The sequence below is a fragment of the Phyllostomus discolor genome, chromosome 4, assembly GCF_004126475.2.
Source record: "Phyllostomus discolor isolate MPI-MPIP mPhyDis1 chromosome 4, mPhyDis1.pri.v3, whole genome shotgun sequence".
NCBI lineage: Eukaryota > Metazoa > Chordata > Mammalia > Chiroptera > Phyllostomidae > Phyllostomus > Phyllostomus discolor.
Window position 1 is genome coordinate 21693542 of NC_040906.2, and position 23229 is coordinate 21716770.

Genomic DNA, 23229 nt, shown 5'->3' on the forward strand with positions numbered 1-23229 from the left:
CCACATATTGCCTGGCTCTTTCCTTTTCTCTCACTCCCACTTCCAGTCATGTCAGCTCCACCCCCAAAGCATACCCCAGTCCCAGCCTTTCCACCTGTACTACACAACATCTAACCAAGTCAGAGTCCTCTTGCAACTGGATCATTAGTTTCCTAACTGGTTCTCTGAATCAACTTTTGCTTCCTGAGACTATTTCCATAAATCATCTGGACTGTTTAAGAAGTATAATAATTAATGAGCACTCCATAGCTCAGACAACCCCAATGGTCCTCTTATCACATGTGGAGACGATATCCAAACTTCTTACCATAATCCTCTCAGCTCCTACATGATCTGATCCTTCACAACAATCTCTGATTCCCTACAACTTATTCCTTTGCTCAACACTCTCTTGTCACAGTGGCCTTCTTGCTGTTCCCAAAACGCACTGAGTTATTCTCACTTTGGAGCCTTTAGACTTGTTCCCTCTGCCCAGAATGCTCATCCCAGATCTTCCTGAGGTCTTCCTGAGGCCGCCTTCTTCATATTATTCAGTTCTGTCCTAAAATCGGATCACTGTGAAAGTTGCACAATTCTGTAAATGTGCTAAAAATCACTAAATTGCACACTTACATGGGTAAATTTTATAGTATGTAAATTATACCTCAATGAAACTATTTTTAAAATGCTTCCTTTTAAAATAATATCCACTAGAGAGTAACTTCATATAAAAACAGGGATGTACAAATGGTCTCAGGGTTTCTCACCCAGTGGGTGGATCTTTTGATTGGGTACAAAGGCAAACCTCATGAATCCAGGCTTCCCTCATGTCAGCATTTGTAACCAAATTCACCATGTGCACATGCTAACAAGGGGTAGAATCAAAATGTGTAAAAGAGCAGACTTTTCAATTCCCTGTGAGTACTTTGGGAACACCCCCTTTAATACAATGATCTCCTGGTATAAAGTATTTTCATACATTAAAGTGGATCCTTTCACATCCCTACAGCACAATCTTTTGATGGATAGGCTCACTGGACTTTCTGCATTTAAATATTTAAAATGTTAGATAACTCAGGTATCTCATTAGATCAGACATGTCTTCCCACCTCCACTCCAGTTTGTTTAAATGAGAGCCATTTGGAACACTCTTCAGGAATTATTAATGTAACTATACCCTGACCAAGAGTATATACATGGCATGCACATACACATTCCAAGGAATAGAGGCTATACAAGAAACTGAAAATGCATTTTTAGTTTTTGGCGACTGGGGATACATTTTTGCCCTTAACATCATGTACCTGGAATGCGATGGACCTCTTTCCTGGGAAGTTTGGGAGGACAGACTTCCATCAAAGGAGTTGACTCGGTGGCAGCCTGAAATGGTGGTCTTGGGTGAGATGGAATCTGACTGGAATGTTTCACAGACCACCTGGAGTCCCTTTTGGAGGTGGAGAGAACAGATTAATTTTCTGCTTCAGGTATACCTTCTAGAATTGGCCATCATATTACATACATCATTTTTTAAATTAAAAAATTGCAGCATAGCTAATTATAATGTCACAGACCAAGGAATTTTGCCTTCATCTAACAGAGAGTGAAAACAGACTTCAAGAAAGCACAGGTGTCATTCTAATAAGCCCTAGGCTAAAGACTGTAGTAGACTTTATTTCATTTTTCCTTTGATTCAGCTCCTTTTCACCCCCATATGCACTATCCAGAGGAGAAGAGTGACAAGTCAACAATTCATCAAAGATATGTCAAGACTGAGGTGGACCAAATAGAGTCATGAGGCTGAAACCAAGCAACAGGTTAGTAAGAGCTGATCAAATAGAAGCCAGAAGTGAAAATGGAGTGCAAAGTTCAGGTTTTTCCATCAGCATCAGAGCAGGATGTAATAATATGTTTTTCCAATTGGATATGATGACTTTTATTATGAGCCAAGAGTCAGCGGCTAAAACTGCATGCTCTGTATATTGGACACAGTGCTTAACTAATGGAAGGGGTAATCAGGGTCACTTAAGAAGGGTGATGCCAGGTGGCAGAAGGCACAGAGAACCAAGGAGAGGAGTTTAGTCTTAAGGTGATGGATCTACTATAGGCTCCTAAGTCATAAGGGATATGATGAAAGCACAACACCTTGCATATAGATCAGTAATAACCCTCTGCGGAATGGTGAGTTAATAAATGATGCATTATTAGGAATATTAGTCAGGTATGATTAACCGATATTTATGTGAAGCAGGAGAGGCTAGAGGTAGAAAATTCAACTAGGTAGTCCAAGCTGCAATCTAGTTATAAGGACATGGATTTAAAGGGTAGAAGCAGGCATTGAGACTAAAGAGCACTTCTGAGCTACAAAACAAAAAAGAAAACAAAATACATGTATGATTGCTCAGCAAAAAAACAAAGAGAATTAAGGAGAATGAAATATGATGTTTATATATTTCATCGTATCTAAGATGTAATGAGTTATGATACACCATTATTTTATGTTCAATTAAGAAACAAACAGTGAATAAGCCAGTTGGTGAAAGACAAAAACCATATGATCTCACTTATAGGAGGAATACAAGGATCAAAATAAACTAATGAGCAAAATAGAACCAGAGGCATGGATACACAGAACAGACTATCAGCTGTAAGAAGGAAGGAGGGAGGTGGAGACTGAAAGAAGGTGAAGGGATTTGTTCAAGAGCACACATGAGGGCCCATGGACACGGACAATGGTGTGGGAATTGACTGTGGAAGTGCGAGGTGGACTGGGGGGAGGGGGGCAAAGGAGGAAAAAAATGGGATAACTCTAACAGCATAAACCATAATAAAACAAAGATTTTGTTTGAAAAAAAAAAGAAAATAAGAAAAAATCCAGGACACTTATCAGTGAGGACTTTTTATTTTATACCTATTAAAGGGGTTATCTCAAGTATATGTAGGCATAGGTTTCATTATATATCCATTCTATGTATATGTCAAAAGGAAAATATAAGTGTGATAAATTGGGTAGGTACTCCTAACATTTTTTTAAATTTAGATATTTCAACTCGGAGTGGTTGATATATGTTTCTCCATAGAATGATTTTCTCCATATGAAGAGTGTTATTTTGTAAAGGAGTACTCCATTATTCCCTCTGACATATTCTTCTAAGGCCACTAACCCTGATTCCTCAAATTCAGATGCTGGAAATGACCATATTCTTGCTGCACAACAATGACAACTATATCAAGAGTGCTACCAAGCAGGGAGATTGTAAGAAGCTACAGACCATCAAGAAGACTCAATTTCAAAGATGTTAAAAGTGAAAAAAACACATCTTGGATGAGATAAAATATCACATCTAAATCACAGCATCTGTATTTAGCAATTACTCAGTAAGTAGTGGATATCATGGGACTTGGAAATCTCCAGTTTGGAGGGTATAAAAGATGATGATACTCCTAGCAGGAATACGCCATCATTTGAAAAGAGGATCCTGCTTTGATGGAAGCCAGCAAGTTTTATTTTATGCATGTCAAATTGGAAGTGAAGGCTGGTCATATGAACATGAGCTAAGTTAGTGGAAGTAGCTTTGAACTATTCTTGCCTTCATTTCTTTCTTTTTTCAAACCAAACAGTGAATGACAAATTTGCCTTGAGTTATATTCTGTTTTATTGTGCATCTTCTGTTTTATGTGTATTGGTCTTGATTTCTCATTAAACTTTTAGATTCCTTAAAGGTAGGATGGTATCTTATGACTCTTTTCTACTCCCTCCTCCCTGCTAAAGCACTATTGCACCTATATTCAAGTTGTCTAATAAATATTAGGGCATTCAATAATTGACTGAGAACAAGATGATACTTTAGTTAACCTGGGATGAATAATGATAGCTAACATTTAATGTTACACGCTAGCCATTGAGATAAACCAATAGTTGTACACTGCCTAGTTTCAGCACCCCACCCACATTTCTGGGGAGTGCATACAATTATTTTCCACATTGACAGATGGAAAACCTGAGGCTATTTAAAGTTTCACATTGAGGAGCCGGCATTGAAACCAAGTTCATCATTACAGAACTTAGGTGCTACCCTTCACACTACACTGCATCCGAGGAATGGCTGCCCCCTTTCCTCCCATGATTCAAATAAACTCACCTCTCCGTGTCTCGTGTCCTGATTTGGCGATTCGCAGGTCTGACTCTGGCTGTTAATAGGAGAGCTTCTCTTAGCTGCAAAGACAGACATTCTATCCTAAATTTTATACGTTCATTTTATTTCATGAGTTCATTTTATTTTCAAATAAAAAACTTATTCTAACAGTTCACCTTAAAAAGGAGACATGTAATAATAACACATGTTATAAGAGAAATCACATAATCAATTAAAAAATCTTAGCATTTCTAAATCATTAATCTAAATCTCTTATCTATACAGTCTGACTCACTAGGTTAAGTGCTAAAAAGTTGGCAATACTAAAAACAATAATAGTTAACACCTACATGGTACTTAACATCTACCAACTTCTGTTATAAATGTTATATATCAATTTATATATTGTACATTTAGACCCATTTTACAGATGAAGACATAAGGCACAGCAAGTTTAACTTGCTCGAGGTCACTTGACCCTTGAATAAGGTCCCAGCCTAGGCTATATGGTTCCATGGTCTGTGTTCTAGTGACCACAATAAGCTGCCCCTGAAGTAAGATTCAGACCAGTTACGTTTTTACCTAACGATGGAGAACAGTGGGAAGCTAAGATGGCAGTGCTCCGTTTGAATTATGAGTAACTTGGTGCTGAGAGGAAAGTGATTTATCAACTGCACAAAGCAAGAGACCAGGGGGACTGTCAACCATGTGCCCTTGCTTTTTCTTCTGGACATGTTGTCTAGGCTGAGCTTCATTTCCTCTCAGATGCTGGACACCATTTTAAGTCCACAGGGGTCAGGAAGAGGGGAAGGGAGCCCACTCTGGATATGATTCCAAAGCAAAGGGTGAGAGGTGGGAATGGTAGGGGTGGGGGGAGGGAATGGAGACAACTGTACTTGAACAACAATAAAGAAAAAGAAGCAAAGGAGGGGGGTGGACAAAGCAAACAGCCCAGGTACTATTCACCTGGACATGGATTCTTACTAGTTTTTGTACATGTGTTAAATCACAGTTTAGGTGTGAGGAGAGACAGAGAGGGAGAACGGTGAGGGGCGGAGAGAGAGAGAGAGGAAGGAGAAAGAGAACCTAAATTTGAAGTGACTTCTACATTTACATAAGTGGTAAGTCTTCAAATAAATGAAGAAAATGTTTTTCTTTAATAAATGTAAAGATATGGCTTTTTCAGTAATAGTTTTGTTTTACTATAGCATATTTTATTTTTCTTATGTCTTATTTACACTGTTTTCAGTTTTTTAAAATTTGTTTATTGTTCAATTACACCTGTCCCTATTTTTCCCCCATTACTCTCCCCTGCCCTGCCCACCCCACATCTCCCACATTCAGTCCCTCCCCCAAAATTGTCTTTGTATTTTCAGTTTTTTAACCTCACACATCTGTCTTTACTCTCAGACTGTTTTAGTCAAATGAAGTTAACCTCACTGCAGCCATGGAATCTGAAGCAGATCACTCTGGCTATGACATTTTTACTTATTTAGTTCCTTGATGTTTAAACCACCAAGGTTTACTCTTGACTTTATAGTTTGTTTCCGTGGTTGATGTATTTTATACATGTAAGTTTGGGGGTTAGCCTACCTTTACTATACAAAAAAATTTCATCTTCCTTTTGAATGACAGTAGGAAGCATGGTATGTCACTATGAACAACCCATCATACATATGAACAACATGGCACTCCTAGTTTACAAAATTCCTGAACATATTATGTCCTTGCAAGGTTGTGTTAAGTCACACAGGAAGTTTAAATGACTCACGTAAAGTCACACAACACCATGGCATGTGCTCTTGGTTTGGAGAGGCTTGTCATGTGAGTGACTCCTGTACTGGGGACACCTAGATAACTCTCTGGAGAAATTTTCTTTCTCTTGGCTTCTTTAAGGGCAAATTCCCCCCTCACCCTCATTCCTGCACGTAAGGGAGTCTGCTAAGACCATCTCACGGGGTGCCCGAGTCACGAACCTGTGATGATGTTCCTGATGGGCTTCACCAGTGCCGTGAAGCCGGAGACTTCAGGCTGCCTGTGCTCCCACATGGGCTGCCATATAACAAGGCCGCTGGCCAGTCGGAACGTGAGGTCAGATTCCTGTGAGGAGAGAAGATCTACGTCCACAAAGTGGCCTCTAAGAATGGTTGGAAGGGCCAGTCAATGCAAGGATTAACATCATTCACAGGATTATTTTCAAAATGGGTTGACCCTCCAGGTCTTCTTTCATCACACAGATGAGTTCTTCCAGGGTGAACCAATAGCCCTAGGTTATTGTCACAATTACTATGGAAATCACAGTGGTCTGCTTTAGGCAAAACTAATATTCAATTAAAATTCAGCTTGTGCAAAGCACAAAACACAGAAATTATTGTTTTGTGTCAGCAGTGACAGAGGCCTGTTGATTTCAAGTCTTAGCCGACCTCTTTCCTTGTGGTAATCACTATTATTTCTCTCAATTATTTAATTGTCCTTTCTTCCTCATAAGTTAATATCCTTAGATGCTGGCTATTTGACTTTCTATTCTCCAATCCATCTCTTGTTCTTGCATTTCACGGGACCAGGAATATATATTTAGACCCTTCTTAGTGTATTACTTTGTAATGTTGCCTTTTCAACAGTCTTCAGCTCCTTGAGGGCAGGGATATAGCAGGCATCTTCCCTTCTCAACAGCCCCTATCATAATCGTAATGCTTAACACAACATTGAGAATTGGGTGCACATTACTTGCTGAATTGCACTGACTTTACAACCTAAACTCATTCAGTTTTTCTACAATTTTAAGGTCTTTTTCAGGAAGCACATTCTGTGTTTCATCATCACATCATTTTGAGAGACTAGGTTTAAGATGCTTTCTCATATTGTGTAAGTACAGATATATGACATTCTTAGGTTACGTGTTAAACAACTCAGCCTCTCAAAACACTGTCGAGCTGGAAGCAGAGAATGGGGTAGGAGATTAATGAACACAGCTGAGACCCAGGCACTCACTTATGGCAGGGATGTACAATCCTGGCTTGCATATGATAATCGCTTGGGGAGATTTTAAAACACAGGAGGCCCAGGTCCCACTTCCTCCCTTGCCCAGGCCAATTAAATTAGAGCCCTTCTGAGGTTTTCTAAAGATCCCCCTGGTGACCTTCACATGTAGCCATGGCTGGAAACCACTGATTTAAAAATATAGGAGCTGGGAAGAAACTGGAAAACAAAAAGTAAGGTGATTCTGCAAATGGTGAATCAATGTAGCTCAGGATTAAAAGAAGCTTCAACTGGAAAAGCTAGGGAAATCCCTGAAGAAATCTGCATTTGGGCTGGCCATAGGGTCCAGGCACCACTGCAATACCCACAATGGGAAAGCCCCTAGGACTCCCTGTGGAAGCCCATTCATTGTACAAGTATGTAAAACCACCTACTATGTACCTGTTACCATTGTAGATTCTGAGATACATCAGTGAACAAAACATACAATCCCTGCTCTGGAAGGAGACTTGACTTGGGGTGGTGAACACACAATACAATATGTAGATGATGTGTTATAGAACTGTACACTGAAACCTATATAATGTTATTAACTAATGTCACCCCAATAAATTCAATAAAAATTTTGAAAAATCCCTGCTCACCTAGTGCAAAGGAGAATAAATTAGGTAAAGAGGTATATCAGACAAAGTATTTCTATTTTTGACAGGATGGCCAGGGAAGGCCTTATTATAGCAGTAACTTTTGAGAAAGGATCTGCAGGAGCTGCCATGCAGATATTTCCAAAAAAAACTTTATGTGAAAAGGGATCAGCAAGGGCAAGGTCCTAAGCATGTCTCATGCATCAAGAAACAACCAGTAGTAGGCAAGTGAATGACAGAATAGTAGAAAAAAAATATGTTCAGAGAACTTACTGAGTTCCAAATAATACAGGGTGTGATAGGTCATACCAAGGACTTCAGCAATGGCTGGGTAAGATGGGAAGCCATCGGAGGATTCTGAGTAATGCAGTGACATGATTGAATGTAAGTTTTGATAGGATCACTCAGGCTTTTGAGAATTAAGGGTATAGGTGGGAAGAGAGACTATTTAGGAAGCTGTATTATCATCTAGGGGAAAGATGTCTAGACTAGGATGTCAGTAGAGGTCAAATGAGAAGGGGTAGACTCTAGACACATTTTGAGGATAAAGCTTACCAACCAGAAGTAGAGTGTAAGAGAAAAATGTGTGAAAGATTTTTGGCTTTGTCATTGATAAAGATGGGCAAGATAAAGCAGGAGCAGGTTTGGGGATATCAGGAGCGTCACTTTAGACATATGAGATTTGGTATGCCTGTTAGGCACTCAACTAGAGATATGAGTAAACAGTTTGATGGGAAGGTCTGGCCTTAAGGAGAGAGTAACCTCACTTCCCTTGAAACGACATGGGGAAGGCTGCATAGCAATATGTGTGGTATTAGACCCAGCAATCAGAGAACTAATAGTAAGCAAAGCTTATCAGATTTGTCTCCAGAAAAGCAGGACACTGAATCTCAAATGACCTGGTTTCAGTGATTTTGTAGTTTCTGAGCTCAGTCCTTTTCCATGTTTCTCATAAGTAATCTTGACACATATAGAATCCCATGGACACTGCAGCAATGAGTGAGCTCTTATACTGAATCCTGGCCTTCACCTCTCGTGACACTTAGCACTCACCAATGATTACTCTCATTATTTTGTTTTATTTGAGATACTCTCAACTAGGTTGTCTATGTCTTGAAGACAAGTTGAGATCTCCTTCAACTATGCCTTTCTCCTGGAGCATCACACTTGATTAATTTTACTTTCCCCGAATAACATCAGAAAATCCGATCATTCTTCAGACCTGAATACCTGTAGAACCTATGGTCTTCTCTTGTTTTCCTTTGTAAGTCTTCTTATGTTGGCTGAATCTATAAACTCAGTACCCTAATTCCTCTGCTGGAGTCCTCTTTAACGGGTCACCCAATGCTATGTATATATATACATGACCAGACACTCCTAGCTGGAGAAGGTACTCTTTGTCACTCAAACAGCCATGGGACAAGTGGTCTATAAAGGTCCTGAGAAAACCCAGAGGGTGTGAACGTTGGCAGACTCAAGTTCCCCACACTTCAGATGCTTTTCTTGCTTGCCCTGAAAGCCTGTTTCCATGATGATATGAAGCAATTTTAAATGTGTTTACTAGTAGCTTAGAAAGAGCTACTTGAACAACTATGATTTTAAATTCCACTTTAAAATTGCTTACTTTACACATATGGATTTTATAAAAATAAATCCATATGAGGGCTCAGATTTTGTTTTATTCCCTGTTGTTTCTCCAGGATTCTGAAGGCCTAACATGTAGTGGACAATCAATAAATATTTATTGAAGAAATAAAGAAATATAATCAAATCAATAAAATATAAATATCACATTTAAAGTTGATCCCTTAGGTATAATAAATATTCATTTTTCACTGATAAAATTAAATTTGGTCTAAAATGAGTAATATATTTGACAGAATTTTCAGGTTATTATTTAATGTGAAATATTTGACTAGTTATAAATTTAAATCATAAAAATATACATTAAGTTATACAGTGTCTTACAAAAAAGATGAATCACTTACATAGATCTATTTGCTTTCTGTGAATTAATTTTTAATAAACATTAGTTAAGTACTAAAAAAATTTAATTAAATACTTATGAAGCATAGATACTATGTTAGTTATCCAGAACACAATGATAATTTCTACCCTAAAACTATTCAGAATTTAGTGGGAGGAATAGCACATAAAGAGATAATAAGAAAAAAAACTAAAAGTAAAAATAAAGATATGTTTAGAATATTATAAAAATATAAGGGCAGGAAGGTGGACCTTGAATGCAACTATAAAGGGTAAGTAGGAGTTCCCAAGGCAGAAGGCTGAAATATGATGGCATTCCAGGTGGCAAGACCAGCATGAAAATAGGCCTGAAAAAACCACATTATGTTCTGGGGAAAACTCTAAGCATTTGGAGCCGATGGGAAGAAGTTGCCAGGAATGCCATGGAGGGCCCAGTTACCACATTAAGGAGCTGGAGTTCCACTTTCTGTATAATGAAAAATCAACAAATTACTTTCAGCATGTTGGTAATGTGGCCAGATGTTCATTTAAAATAGATCATTTTGGTATTGAGGTCGGATTTTATGAGGTGAACTTGGAAGCTGTGAATCCAGGTAGAAAGTGGCCCAAGTAAGAAGTCCAAGGAAGGGATAATAAAATCTTGGGTTAATATAGTAAATAGGAAAAAAAAAGGTGTGGTACAGTTGAGAATTATTTATGAGACAAAATGAGGAAGAGTCTGTGATTAGTGAAATGTGTTGGTAAGAATAAGGCAGTTCAAAGGTAGCTCCTAGTGTTTGAGTTGATGTGAATGGGTCCATCACCTGAAATACAAAACACTGGGATGAGGGCTCATTTCAGGTGAAATCGGAAAGTGCCCATACACCCTGTATCTGGAGAAGCTAGCTGGCAATCCGGGCCAGAGACCAGGAGAGGAGTCTGGTTTACAGATGTACAATTAGGTGACCTCAGCCTATGGAACACAAATCGTAAATGAAACTGGAGAGGACGTCTTCCAAAGAGAAGATCAAATGGGAAGAGCAAAGGGTCCAGGGCGCATTTCTGGAGAGGCCCAATGTTAAAGGGCCAGCCAAAAAAAGACAGGCTCTCAAAGGAGATAAGAAGAACTGGCAGAATGGGGTGTCAGTCACCAAAGCAACTGGAATTTTCAAGAAGGCCTGATGGCAGCTTCAAATGCAGCTGAGATTTTAGTGAGATGAGGATGGCCAAACAAAGATTAGGGTAATAGCTCATCCTCACTCCACCTCTATTTGTTGGGAACCGCCCTGACTGGTATCAGAAGCTGAAACCCCCGCCTAGGCTAAGGCTAAGGGAACGCCCTTGGAACCGCAAGCCAGCAAGGAGACAATAGCTTATCTCCCTGGCAGGAATGCTGCTTCTGCTGCTTTATTCATAACTGAACCCCAAAAAGCTTGGTCGGTTAGCCAAAGATGGGTAAGATTCCCCACAGGGGGGAACGACCTAAGCCAGGCACGATCACTTTGGGAGCCCCCCCCAAAGAAGGATTTGGGGGGCTACAGCAAAAGGGGGTGATGGACCCTCGCTCCTCGGCTTTGGCATAGCCTGAGTTCTCATCTGGGAGAAAATCTCCTTATTGCCTTAGTTTCCGTGCTAAGCCTGAAACAATGACAGGGTGGTGTAGCTCTGTGCTGAAAAGGGCGGATTCCCCAGGTGATCAGGCCTAAGAAAGAACATGTAAATTACTGTGAAACCTTCTTTGTTTAGAATGCTCTCAGTTGAATGAGAGGGGTCCAGGGAGGAAGTTATGTTCCTCAAAGTCTTACAGCTCTTTGACCCCAACTCAAAATAGACCCGCAGAGTTCCTTGTTTTCTATAGTTCCTTACTTCCCCCTGATGAGTACTGTACTTTACCTGAATTATTATGCAAAATGAGCCCAATAAAAGCAGGTATGGATGGTAAATCGGCACGCTCCCCACTAGGGGGGGTGGCCATTTCGTCCCTACTTCCCCACAGAAACTAGTCTGTCTCTGTGCATGTGTTTTTTCTCGCGTGTTTTTCGTCAAGCCATCCACAGCGTTCCGTGGTCACTGCTGGCCGGGGACCCACGCGCAACATCTATTCCCCCTCAGCCTAACACCACCTTTCTGCTTACCTTGATCCTGTGGACTAGAGGAGCAAACAGAAAGACAAAGAGCTCCACAGTAGCCATGGAGTTCTGGAATATCTTCCTTCGGTTGTTCTCTTCTTCATCATTGGCGCTGCTTTGGCAAGGCGGTCCTGGAGAACCCTGGTTTTCAATCTGATGGATGAAGGCGCTGCTACTGCCGCCCCAGCTGGATCCCCGGTCTGTGCCTCCAATCCGCTCACTGTTGCAGTCCTGGGGGGCCTCCAGGAGCATCCAGTGCAGGGTGTGAAGGAGTTTTGTCTCAGCGACACCCAGTTTATCCTGGTGGCCTGCAAGAGACAACCACATAGCCAGGTTAAGGCAAACTCTGTGACCAGAGCAACAGATGTCAATTTGGGGTCTGGGACGAACATCTCTACTTTGCTCTGCAGTTTGATTTTCTGTAAGCACTAGAATTTCTCTATACCCCTTGCAACAACTGATGGCACATTCTTGGTTTGGGGCTTTCTAACAGGCTGCTGTCTCTACAGAATGACATGCTATCATAGGACAGGAAACTGTACGCATCACATCTCCATAGTCAGATACCATGTACAGTTGACCCTTGAGGACACAGGCTTGCACTGCAACAGTCCATTTATAGTTGCATTTTTTTTCTGTTGTTGTTAAATACAGTCCACCCTTCTTATCCTTATGTTTTGCATCCACAGATTCCACCAACTAGGATGGAAAATACTGTTTTCAATCTGCGGTTGGTTTAATCTGCAGATGCAAGGGCGGGCTACGGAGTTAACAGTTACATGTGGATTTTTGTCAGGGGGCTGAGGGTTGTGAGGGTGGAGGTAGGGGTGGGTGGGGGCTGTTGTGTGTACACAACCACCTTTTAACCCTAACCCTCCGCCCATTGTCCAAGGGTCAACTATGTATTTCCAAATGGGCAGCATAATGGCTAAAAGAAGATAACAGCTACTGGATTTTAGGCCGTGTGACCAGGGGAGGACCCTCTACAAAGGCAATATTTGAGCAGAGACCCAAAAGAGGGGATCAAACTGTACAGAAAACAGCACTGCACTAAACATGGGGTAGGTCGCTAGGATGGACTGGTATGCGGTAAAAGAAATCTACAAAACATGTAAAAAACAAAAACCATCTTTACGTAGGTGCATGCACATACACACAGTCCTACAAAGTGGAACTGGTCACTTTTGGAGCCAGGAGGGCAAAGAGAACAACTCTGCTGGGAACTTGTCTTGGATGAGTGAGAATCGACAGCTTCCCTATCATATTATAATATTTAGAAGCATAATATATTCAAGTACTACTTGTAAAATTGATTTAAAAATAAGAGAGCAGGTTCCCTCATTGGTAACATGGAGACAACGGTGGTACCAATATGGGAAGAGAATGCAGGTGAGAATTAATATGAACAGTACCCAATACCTGGTATTACCAATGGTGAACACTAAGGATGGTGGTGTGCCGTAAATATGTACCACAGGAGCACCAACCTAGCTTGTTCCTGTTCGAAAGGAGGGTGGCAGTGCAGTGGAGGACGTGAGGCAAGGCAGCTTGCACCAGCTCCCATCTGGAAATACTCTGGATGGCTTCAGAGAGGGCCGGAGAGAGGCCGTGCAGCTTGTTCTCCACCAACACTCGTTCAAAGGACTATACATGCAAAGAGGAAAAGGAAAAACACAGAAAGCACGTACAATAAGGATTCAGAGATTCTGATTGGTGAAGAAATGACATCAAGGTACTGTATATGCTAAAAGATGCAAATTACTGGACCTGAGTCAGGTTTTCAGGTTTTTATTCCAAGTATATGGCTTCAATTACTAGATGATTATCATATCCATCAAAATAAGCCTCCTCCAACAAAGAGTACAACACATTTAATTCATGAACTTCTTGGATGTAATATTTTATAAAATGTTGCTGAGTCATTCAAAGAGGCTGTCACAACTGCATACCAAAGTGAAATGTCTTTTGTAAAAAGCATTTTGAGGAACAGAATTTATGTCAATGTTCACCAAGTGTCAAATAAGATATACTCTTTCAAGAAACCTTACTTTGAGATCCCTGAGTTACTCCATGCCCCCAGCAATGACTGGGCACAGGAAACTCCTTGCCTAATGCCTGGAACTGTCAAGATAATATACCTGTTGAATAAAGAAAGAAAGGAGGAGAAAAAGGAACAGAAGGAGGGAGGAGGAAAATGAGCTACTTTTGCTTTGCTGGTTTAACTTTTCTAACCTGGCCAGGGATATTTTGAGAGTTTAGTACCCCCATAACAATTTTGACCTACTCAGGGTTTTTTTTTTTCCTTTTTAAGAGGAAGGAGTATATGTTGGAGAAAGTGCAGATAAAAATACATATAATAAGTTTAGTAAGTATTTGACTTGTATGAACAGAATCCGATGGTTGCTCAATGCCCCAAATGGTCTAGAAAATCATGTAAGTGTGCTCTAGAGTGATCATAATACAAATCCCAAGTGTTTGAGCTGTATTATAGGAATTACTAGAATACCTGAGAAAAAAGATGTGACTTAATAAAGAATTCTCCGAAGGAAATAATTTACTGTTTGACTAAAAAAAAAAGAAATTCATAATGAAAAGTATGCTGAAATACTTTTCATGAGTGAATGAGTGAAATCAGAGCTCCAACCTTTTTAAAAAAATGAAGGCCTTTGGATATGCAAATCCAAATATTTTTAAATTTCTCAGCCTTCAGGTAATTTTTAGTAGATAAAATAACTTTTAATTTAGACACTTATATCCCTAGATCTACTTATCTATGAATGTGACTTAGGTATCTGATATCATGTTACATTAAAAATGTCAGACATATCTTTGCAAAGAAGAGGGAAAAGGCAAGGTTATTTTAAGCTAGAGTAATTGTAAGCATGGTTTAGTAAAGGCTCAGAGATTTCAAGTGTCAAATTACTCTAACTTTAGATCAGTATAAAAAAATTCTATTAAAAGTCTCTTATTTGAAAGTTAGATTTAAAAAATATCTGTGACAACTTCGACGAGGAGATGTAAGAAAGTCCTGCTTGACAGTGTGAGAGAGTGTGTGTGTTTGTATGTGTGTGTGTGTTGTGGGAGAGAGTATGTGTGTTCGTATGTATGCGTGTTTTACTTTCCAGATGGCTTGCATCCTAGTTTGTGGCCGTAACACATTTTAGGGCTCCTTATCAGAAGGTCATCTGTGGAGTCATTTGCAAATATTCATGGCAATATCTAAATCGGGAGGTTTCCATTTTAGGTTATAATATATACAATGTGAGCTCCAATTTTTTATGAAATCTGTAGAAACCCCATTCCTTTTGCTTCACAATTTCATGTCTTTTGTTCTCAACTTGTGAAATGGGAATATGCAGGGATATGGGATTCTCTTAGAACCTTAGGACAAGGCACTCTATTTTGCATAAATACAGGATTGGGCAAAAGTAGGTTCAATTACCAGCCTTCATTACCTAAAAGATAAATAATCATAAGGAAGAATACAAAATAATAACAATAAGACAAATAATGCAAATAAAACAATGAGAATAAATTCTGTTGCTGTGTACTCACAACTAACTGTAAACCTACTTTGCCCACCCCTGTATTAATATCATTATTTTAATAATTATTTTATATCATCTTTTCAGACTTCCCTAATGAATAAAGGACATAAAAGTTCAAAATTACATATTTGTTTGAGTTCATAGATACTGAATTTATGAACTTTCACTATATAACAGTCACAATTTTGTTCACTAAGAACTTAATGTTTTATTCTTGCCTGGCAAGGCCCTCCACCCCCTAGTTCTCTGTTATCTCTCAACCCTCTCTTTACAGCCCTGTCCCTCCCCCAGCTCTGGGTGAAAGTCCTTTCGACTTGTCATTGCCTCTGATCTTCTCTTAATGATCCCTCCCTCCCTTCCTTGAAGTCTTTGTCTGAGGGTCACAGGAGCAGGTGAGGCTTACCCACCCACCAGCTCTAAAATGAACCCCCACCTAGTGCTCCCTCATCTCCTTTTTTGGTTGATTTTTCTCTATCGTGCTTATCACCCACTGGTCTGCTACATGTCTCATGTGTTCTCGAGTGGTCTGTCCCCCTCCCACTAAGAATGCAAACTCTGTATGTGTTTTGATGATTGCTCTATCCTATCATCTAGAACTGTGCCTGGCACATAGAAGGTGCTCAACAGTATTTGCTGAGTGAATTCATATACCCAGCCAGCATGATTTAATGTCTTTCTTTGAGTTGAAAATACCACACAGAATATGGAAATCATTAAATGGTGAATATTACATACCACACAAGAGGCTTCATATTGTTTCCCCAGTTTAGGCCTCAAAAATGCACTGGAAAATTAATAGAGATATTTGTTATCAACATAAATAAATTTATTATTAGAGCATCCTTATGAGATATTTTCGTAAGACATGATGCAGTGAAACTCAAATTTCTTGTCTCCCACAGCCTGTTAATCAGGTTTGATGCTGACCACATTTGCTTTTACATGTGTAATTACACATACGACAGAGACGTAGATCACTGTTTTCTGCATCGACTCTTATTCTGAAGACTTCTACCTAATCAGATTCTAAATCGCCAGTAATCAGAGGTAGCACATTACTCGTGTGCAGTCATATTAAAACTGAAAAATGAACACAGCTTGTAGGTCATGATTCCCAGAATTTAATTTCGGATATGGTAAATGTCTAAAAAATAATAATAATAGTAGTAGTGGTGGTAGTAATAAAGGAAACCTTGTTTCTTGTTTATTGGAATAGGTTTCAGGCCCTTCGGGGATGGGGGGTAGATAAAAAGCTTTATCACAGATCATTCTCTTCTGAGGCTCTAACCAGGAACATTACGCTCGCTGAATCTGAGCAAGGATGGTTAACAAGTGGGTATGGCAGATATTTACCCAACAAGAGCTAGAAAAACAACAGGTCACCGGGCTGGGATTACAACAGGAGATGAAGGGGAAATTGGACACAGGAGCACAACCAGTCATAATTATCTTCCCTAGTTCCCTGCCCCCTCTTCCTAGGCTCTCTGCCCCCCATCTCCTAAATAATGTCTATATTTATTCAAGAACTGCCAATCTGCCTGTAGTCAAACTTCACTGAAATATTTTTAAGCGCATGTTTTTAAGCAGATGCAGAGGGCTTGCTTTCCAGCCCCAGAGCGGGAGCTGCAGGGCTGTGGCGCGGCCTCGGTGGCAGCGGTGGCAGTGGCGAGGACCCAGGTGGCTCCCGGAGCGCCCCCAGCCCGGGCTGGCCCGGAGCGGCGCTGCGCACCCTCTGCGCCCCTCACCTGGTCTGCCGCCACAGGAAGGTCTGGATGGGCAAGGGGATGCCTCGGCCGCTGTCCTGCTCTTGGCCCTCAGAGCTCTTCCTCTTCACCATGATGGTGGCTCCCCGAAGCCCTACTGCAGGACCCAGCGCTGGCTCCTCTGCAGCCGCCTCCTCCTCCTCCTCCTCCCGTGGCTCTCCCCAACTCTCATCCCCTCCTTCCCCGAGGCTGCGCTGGCTCCCTCCGCCCTGATCCCGCGTCCCTCTCCCCTTCCCCCGCCCCTCCCCTCGCGTGGAACATGGCTGCGGGAGGAGGGGAGGGCCGGCGGAGCCGCGGAGCCAGGAGGGGGGCGCTCGGAGCAGCTGCCCGCCTCGCCTTCCCCGCGCCCGCTCCTTGCTTTCAGCACCTCCCACTGTGGACAGCGTCCCGCGCCCACCTGCCCGGAGGCGGGAGACGCGGGCTGGGGGCAGGCTGAGCAGCAGTGGGGCAGCCCAAAGGGTCCACGCTCCGCACCGCACCGGGGCCCCTGCGAAGCCTCCTCAGCCCCCAGGTTTCACTTCCTTCCCTTGGAGCTTCTCCCCAAAGAGTGTCCCCTGTCCTGCTTCCCAACCTCAGCAAGGTCTGGGGAGGAGGAGCTTCGGGAAACCGCAGAGCAGTCTCTAAGCCTGGCATCGTTTGCACCTCCAGGAAGGAGGTCAGGAGTCCACCCTCGGGGCTTAGCGGGAGGAGTACTTGAAAATTATTAGAGGTGCAAATCAGGAAGGGAGCAAGCTGGGTGAGACAAAGAAAGCTTGAAAGTTTACCGATGTGAGAATTAATTTTAAAATGGTAACCACAAGAAATTAACCTTGCTCGTTTTGCCAAAGCAGGAATGTCCAGAAACTAACAAGTTGTGGGTATCAGTTAATTACAACTTGAGAAAGGACATTTCAGTCATGCTGTCAGGAAGTGTGGTTTATTCTGGCCCATTACTGCACTTGGGTGATCCTGTTCATCCCTTGATTGGTATCTGCCATCTTCCTTGTGGTTGTCACAGTCAAATGCCTGTGTCGTTTATAGGTAGATCACTGTTAGATTTTTTTATCTAGCAGTAAAACAAGTAAGGGTGGGGCAAAGCGAAGCAGCCTGAGTAGAAAACCCTTGCTGTGAATCCAACTACCTACAAACAAACAAACATAGTCACATACCTTTTTGAACACAGCTACTGCTGTAACCTATGAAACTGAGAATCAGACCCTAGGTCCTGATCTCAGCAGACAGAAATATTGCGTAAGTAATTAACTGCATGTGGGTGTACTCCATATAGAGAGAACTATGTGGTATACACAGGTATTTTCAGTCACAGAAATAAAATCTTTGTTTAATTTCTTGAAGCCACCTTTTCAAGTGAATCTTGAAAAAAAAAGAAAGATTCTCAATACAGCTTAATCAATGCATATTTAATGAGTTCAGTTTATATGCCAAGCACTAATCTAGATGTATTCTTGCTCATAAGGAATTCACAATATGAAAGGAAAGACAGACATGTCAAGAAAAGTTACCACGGATCACATGATATAGACTCGCAGTTTGTATAAGCAAAGGGACAAGGCAGAGAATACAAGCACGAATCAAACGGAAGAAGCCTTTGTATGTCAGGCTATGAAATTTGGATAGGAAGACTTCCAGCAGGGGAGTAAAATCTTCAATCCCACTCAAGTGTGATTGATATGACAAGATTGTAGAGGCTGTTTGAAATAGGCAAGAGTTGTAGATGGGAACACCAGTCTGGAGAATAGGAAAATATTCCATGAGATCCTAAACCAAGGCCATGACAGCATAACTAGAGATAAGGAGATGAGTTTTCATGATACTGCTGAAATAGAATTAATAGCACTGTGTAACCAGGTGGGCACAGGGAAAGAAAAATAGATACCATACTGTTTAAGAGCTTAGGCCTTGAGCCAGACAGTTTTTGGTCTAGCCTTACTTCATACTAGATGTAATACCCTCATACTAGATGTGATACCCTGGGAAAGGTTCTTTGCCAAAAAATCCAAATAATAGTATCTTTCCTGTACAGATGTTGTTAGGATTAAATGTTAATACTTATAAAGAATTTAAGAGAGTCCCTGATCTATACTAAGCCTTCAATAAATATCAACCAAAGTTCTAAGTTTTCTGTTTTGAGCAACTGAGCAAAATCATGATCTCATCTATAGAAAGAAAAAGTTGACAGGAAAAATTATATTCTTCTCCTACATGTGTGTACAGGAGTGTTAATGAGTTTTCCTTGAAGTTCTATTGGAAATTCCAATGGATATCATGAAGAGGAAGCTAAAAATATGAGTATGGACTTCAGGAGAGTCAGGTAATTATGACAGATTGATTAACACTGTATAAAAAGTAGTTGAAATCATGGAAGTAGATAAAGTAATACAACAAATACATGGAAAGAGAATGAGCCCATTGAAAGTATAGGGGACATCAACTTTAGTCTATTGCCATGAAGGATGATGTTGAGGGGTGACAGCGTAGATATGATTGTGGGGTAGACAGAATTCTAAGATGGTCCCCAAGATTCCTGCCCTCTAGTGTACATATATACCTTGTCCCAGTTATTCAATCAAATACTAATCTTGGTACTTCTGTGAAACACTTTATATAAACCTACTTGAGGTTTTGAAAACTACTATTAATAGATCTTATTTCATAGAGCAGTTTTAGGTTTATAAAAAAAAAAGTCCTGGCTGGTGTAGCTCAGTGGAATTGAACCAAAGGATCGTGGTTCTATTCCCAGTCAGGGCACATGCCTGGGTTGCAGGCCAGGTCCCCGGTTAAGGGGTATTGGAGAGGCAACCACACATTGATGTTTCTCTCCCTCTTTTTCCTTCCCTTCCCCTCTCTCTAAAAATAAATAAATAAACTGTTTTAAAAACCCCAAAGTATAGAGAGTTCTTGTATACTTTTTCTCTTCCAGTCCACAGTTTATTATTAACAATTTGCATTTATGTGGTCCACTTGTTATTATTGATGAGCCATTGCCATCATACAGAACAGTTTTATGTCCTAAAAATTTTCTGTGCTCCACCTATTTATCCCTTCCTTATTCTTGGCAACTGCTAAACTTTTCACTGCCTGATAGTTTTACCTTTTCCAGGGTGTCAGAGTTGGGATCACATAGTATGTAGTCTTTTCAGATTGGCTTCTTTCACTTAGAAAAATGCATTTAAGTTTCCCTCATGTGTTTTTCTGGCTTGAGTAATATTCAAGCCACAATTTAATTGCTGAATAATATTCAAGTGTATGGATGTACCACAGTTTGTTTATCCATTCATCCATTAAAGGACATCTTGGTTGCCTTCAATTTTTTTCACAATTTTGAATAAAGATGCTACAAACATTTCATGTGCAGGTTTTTGTGTAGACATAACTTTTCAACTCATTTGATTAAATACTCAGGAGTGCTATTGCTAAATGCATGTTAGACCTGAAAGTTATCCTTCACTTTAAATGGGATAGGAAATTTTGGATTGTCTTCCAAAGTGGCTATACTATGGATTTTTTAAAAATAAGACACTTAGACATATTTATGGGCCAGAATTAAAGAACCATCAGAGAAAAAATGTTGAAAACATTTGAGAGGGAATAATTAATTAACAAGGCTCTGGAAGAGACTTATATCTGGTACACAGCTGGACTGATCATCTTCGGTGGAGGAATAATTCAAAGTGAAGGATGGTAGAGGCTAACTTAGCAAGAAAGAAAGGATGAAAATATAGGAGTGTTCAGGCTTGATGGCTTATATAAACTGTGACATAATCAGTACTCATTGTTTAGGACTGACATTTGATGAAAGAGAAGTAGGGCATCTGTCAAAAAATATTAATAGCAGAAAACATATGCTGAATAATTGTTATATGTCAAGGTCTGTTTTATGCACATCAGTCAATTGATCCAAAAAAACTCCATAATCAACTCTTAAAGAAAAGAAAACTTGAGGCACAGAAAGGTCATACAACCTGCCTGAAGCTCCAGAATAAGTGATAAAAGAAACTGTAAAGTCTGGCTTTGAAGTTCTACCCCAACCTTCTATGATAACACTGAGTATTGTGTAATCTTGAGGATTTGCAAGAATTCATATAAGTCACTTAAGTGGGAGCTGCTTAAGGACATAGGAAATAATTGTTCTATTGATGGTAAAAGATGAAGAGCTAATGGGCATTTCCATTCCCAAATGTCCTTAAGGCAATGAGTCATGTGGGGATGGAAGAAATCTATAACAAGCACTGTCAAGGTCAGCTTTCAAAATAACATTTTAGTGCTGAGTCAAGATTTCCATGTGGCTTTATTTCTCATATGCCCATTGAAAACCTCCAAATATATTTTGGCTTTTGGGAAGAATCCTGCCCTCCCTAAATACTTTTATCTACATTGCCTTCTTTCATACATTTCTTTTTTAATTCAGACGAACACTGTTGGAGGAAAACTAAGAACTGAGTTAATCTGGAGTCAATTACACCATTGCAGTTAATGATCCAGCTCCACTGTAATCACTGTGTGATGCTGTCATCTCACTGTGTAAGAGCTTCATGAAAAAGGTGTCCAGTGATTGAGTGGCCACGGGCCAGAAGAGGAAACTACCTGTTGGGCCTTAGGAAGTTTATGAAAGGAAATTGTGAGAAGATGCAGACAAATATAGCTAAATGCATGTTAGCCCTGAAAGTTATCCTTCACTTTAAATGGCATAGAAAATTTTGATAATGGCCAGATGTCTAGTTGACAGATGAGTCCATAAATAAATATCCGTGGCAGACAGACTGATCAGGGAGAACTCTGGCTGAGTTTTGGAAAAGGTAGCTTCAGTAAGTAGAACCAGAATGCTGTGTGAGGATAAGAGACTAGTGGTAATACAAACACTCACAGTGATTAATAAAAAGAGTTTTTGTCAAGTGTCTGCCATTACCCTATGGCAAACCACTGGAACCTGAAGGTCAAGTATGATTCTTCTTCTCATGGGTCTATCAGTCAAAAGTGTATAATACTTCCATTGCTGTTATAGTTCTGGAGTTTGAGGGAGAGGCCACACTTACTTTGAGGTCCTCCCAGTGTGCAGAAGTTGGTTTATATCATGTATCTTAGGCATCCATAGCCCTATAGTTGGTCTCTTCGAAGGGGGCAGTCTCAGTGGTCTTGCAGAGGTCAGAACAAATCTCCAAACCCACAGTCCACACTCACCTAAGTTCCTTAAATGGGTTTGTAAAGTTCTTCATAGTCTGACTAAATCCCATGCAACTCTTTCTGCTTTACTTTGCTCTAGGTATACTGTTCCTTCAGGGACCTGGCATTGCTGGTTCTTCTCCCTATATACCTTTATAGGGCTAGCACTTTTTCATCATTCAGGTCTCAGACAAAGTATAACTTTCTCATATGGAACTGTTTATTAATCTGCCTAAAATAGTCCACTCTATCCTATTCCAGTAATAGTCTATTATATTCCCCTGTTTTTTACTTTATAAAATTCATCATTCTCTGAATGCCATATTTATTTGTTTAAAGGTTCATCTGTTCAACCTGGAGAGTAGCAAAGGACTCTGTAAGATATCCAGGAGTAAATCTAACAAAAATATTAAATATTAAAGATTTAATATTTTGTGGAAAATAATATAGTAGAGTATTTAAAGACACAAAGACTTGCAGAAGTGCTATGTTCCTAGGTAGAAAGGTTCATTTTCAGAAAGTATCTTATTATCCCTTAAATCCAATTTTATTGCAGAGTTTTTCATAAAACCATAAAAAAGCTCTTTATAAAATTCAGATAGGAGAGCAAGGAGTTGACAATAGTCAACATAGATTTGAAAAAGGAGGAAATCACTGGGAAATTATAAGACTATATGCTAACTAATATAACGTGATTGATAACATAGAAATAGCAAACTTAAAGAGTAGAACAAAATAAAAATTCCAAAAAATGAAATATGATGAAATTACATGTGATACAATGAAATGTGTTGTCTCTTTTGAGAACAAAGTAAACTGAAATTCCTACCTAAAACCCTACCAAAAAATAAGTTCAAGGTGACTTAAAGACCTAAATGTGAAAAGCAAAATTTTTAATTAAAAAAATTATTTTGATCCCCCAAGTTCTTAGA

The 23229-nt window shown here is 40.1% G+C and overlaps 1 protein-coding gene across 6 annotated transcripts in view; it reads right to left on the reverse strand.

Moving 5' to 3' along the window:
* Positions 1–17608, reverse strand: part of UNC80 (unc-80 homolog, NALCN channel complex subunit) — a 186976-nt gene extending 169368 nt beyond the window's left edge. For 5 of the 6 annotated variants that reach the window (XM_036022916.1, XM_036022912.1, XM_036022911.1 and 2 more), the window contains exons 1-7: positions 17120–17311; positions 16110–16158; positions 13314–13470; positions 11833–12134; positions 6089–6212; positions 4119–4192; positions 1284–1423 (exon numbers count right to left, since the gene is read on the reverse strand). In XM_036022916.1, the coding sequence (XP_035878809.1) occupies positions 1284–1423; positions 4119–4192; positions 6089–6212; positions 11833–12134; positions 13314–13470; positions 16110–16158; positions 17120–17211 (938 nt within the window). In that variant the 5' untranslated portion in view covers positions 17212–17311. Of the gene's footprint in view, positions 1–1283; positions 1424–4118; positions 4193–6088; positions 6213–11832; positions 12135–13313; positions 13471–16109; positions 16159–17119 lie in introns of all 6 variants that reach the window. The other variant, XM_036022913.1, reaches the window with a different exon arrangement.
* Between the last annotated feature and the right edge of the window lie 5621 nt (positions 17609–23229).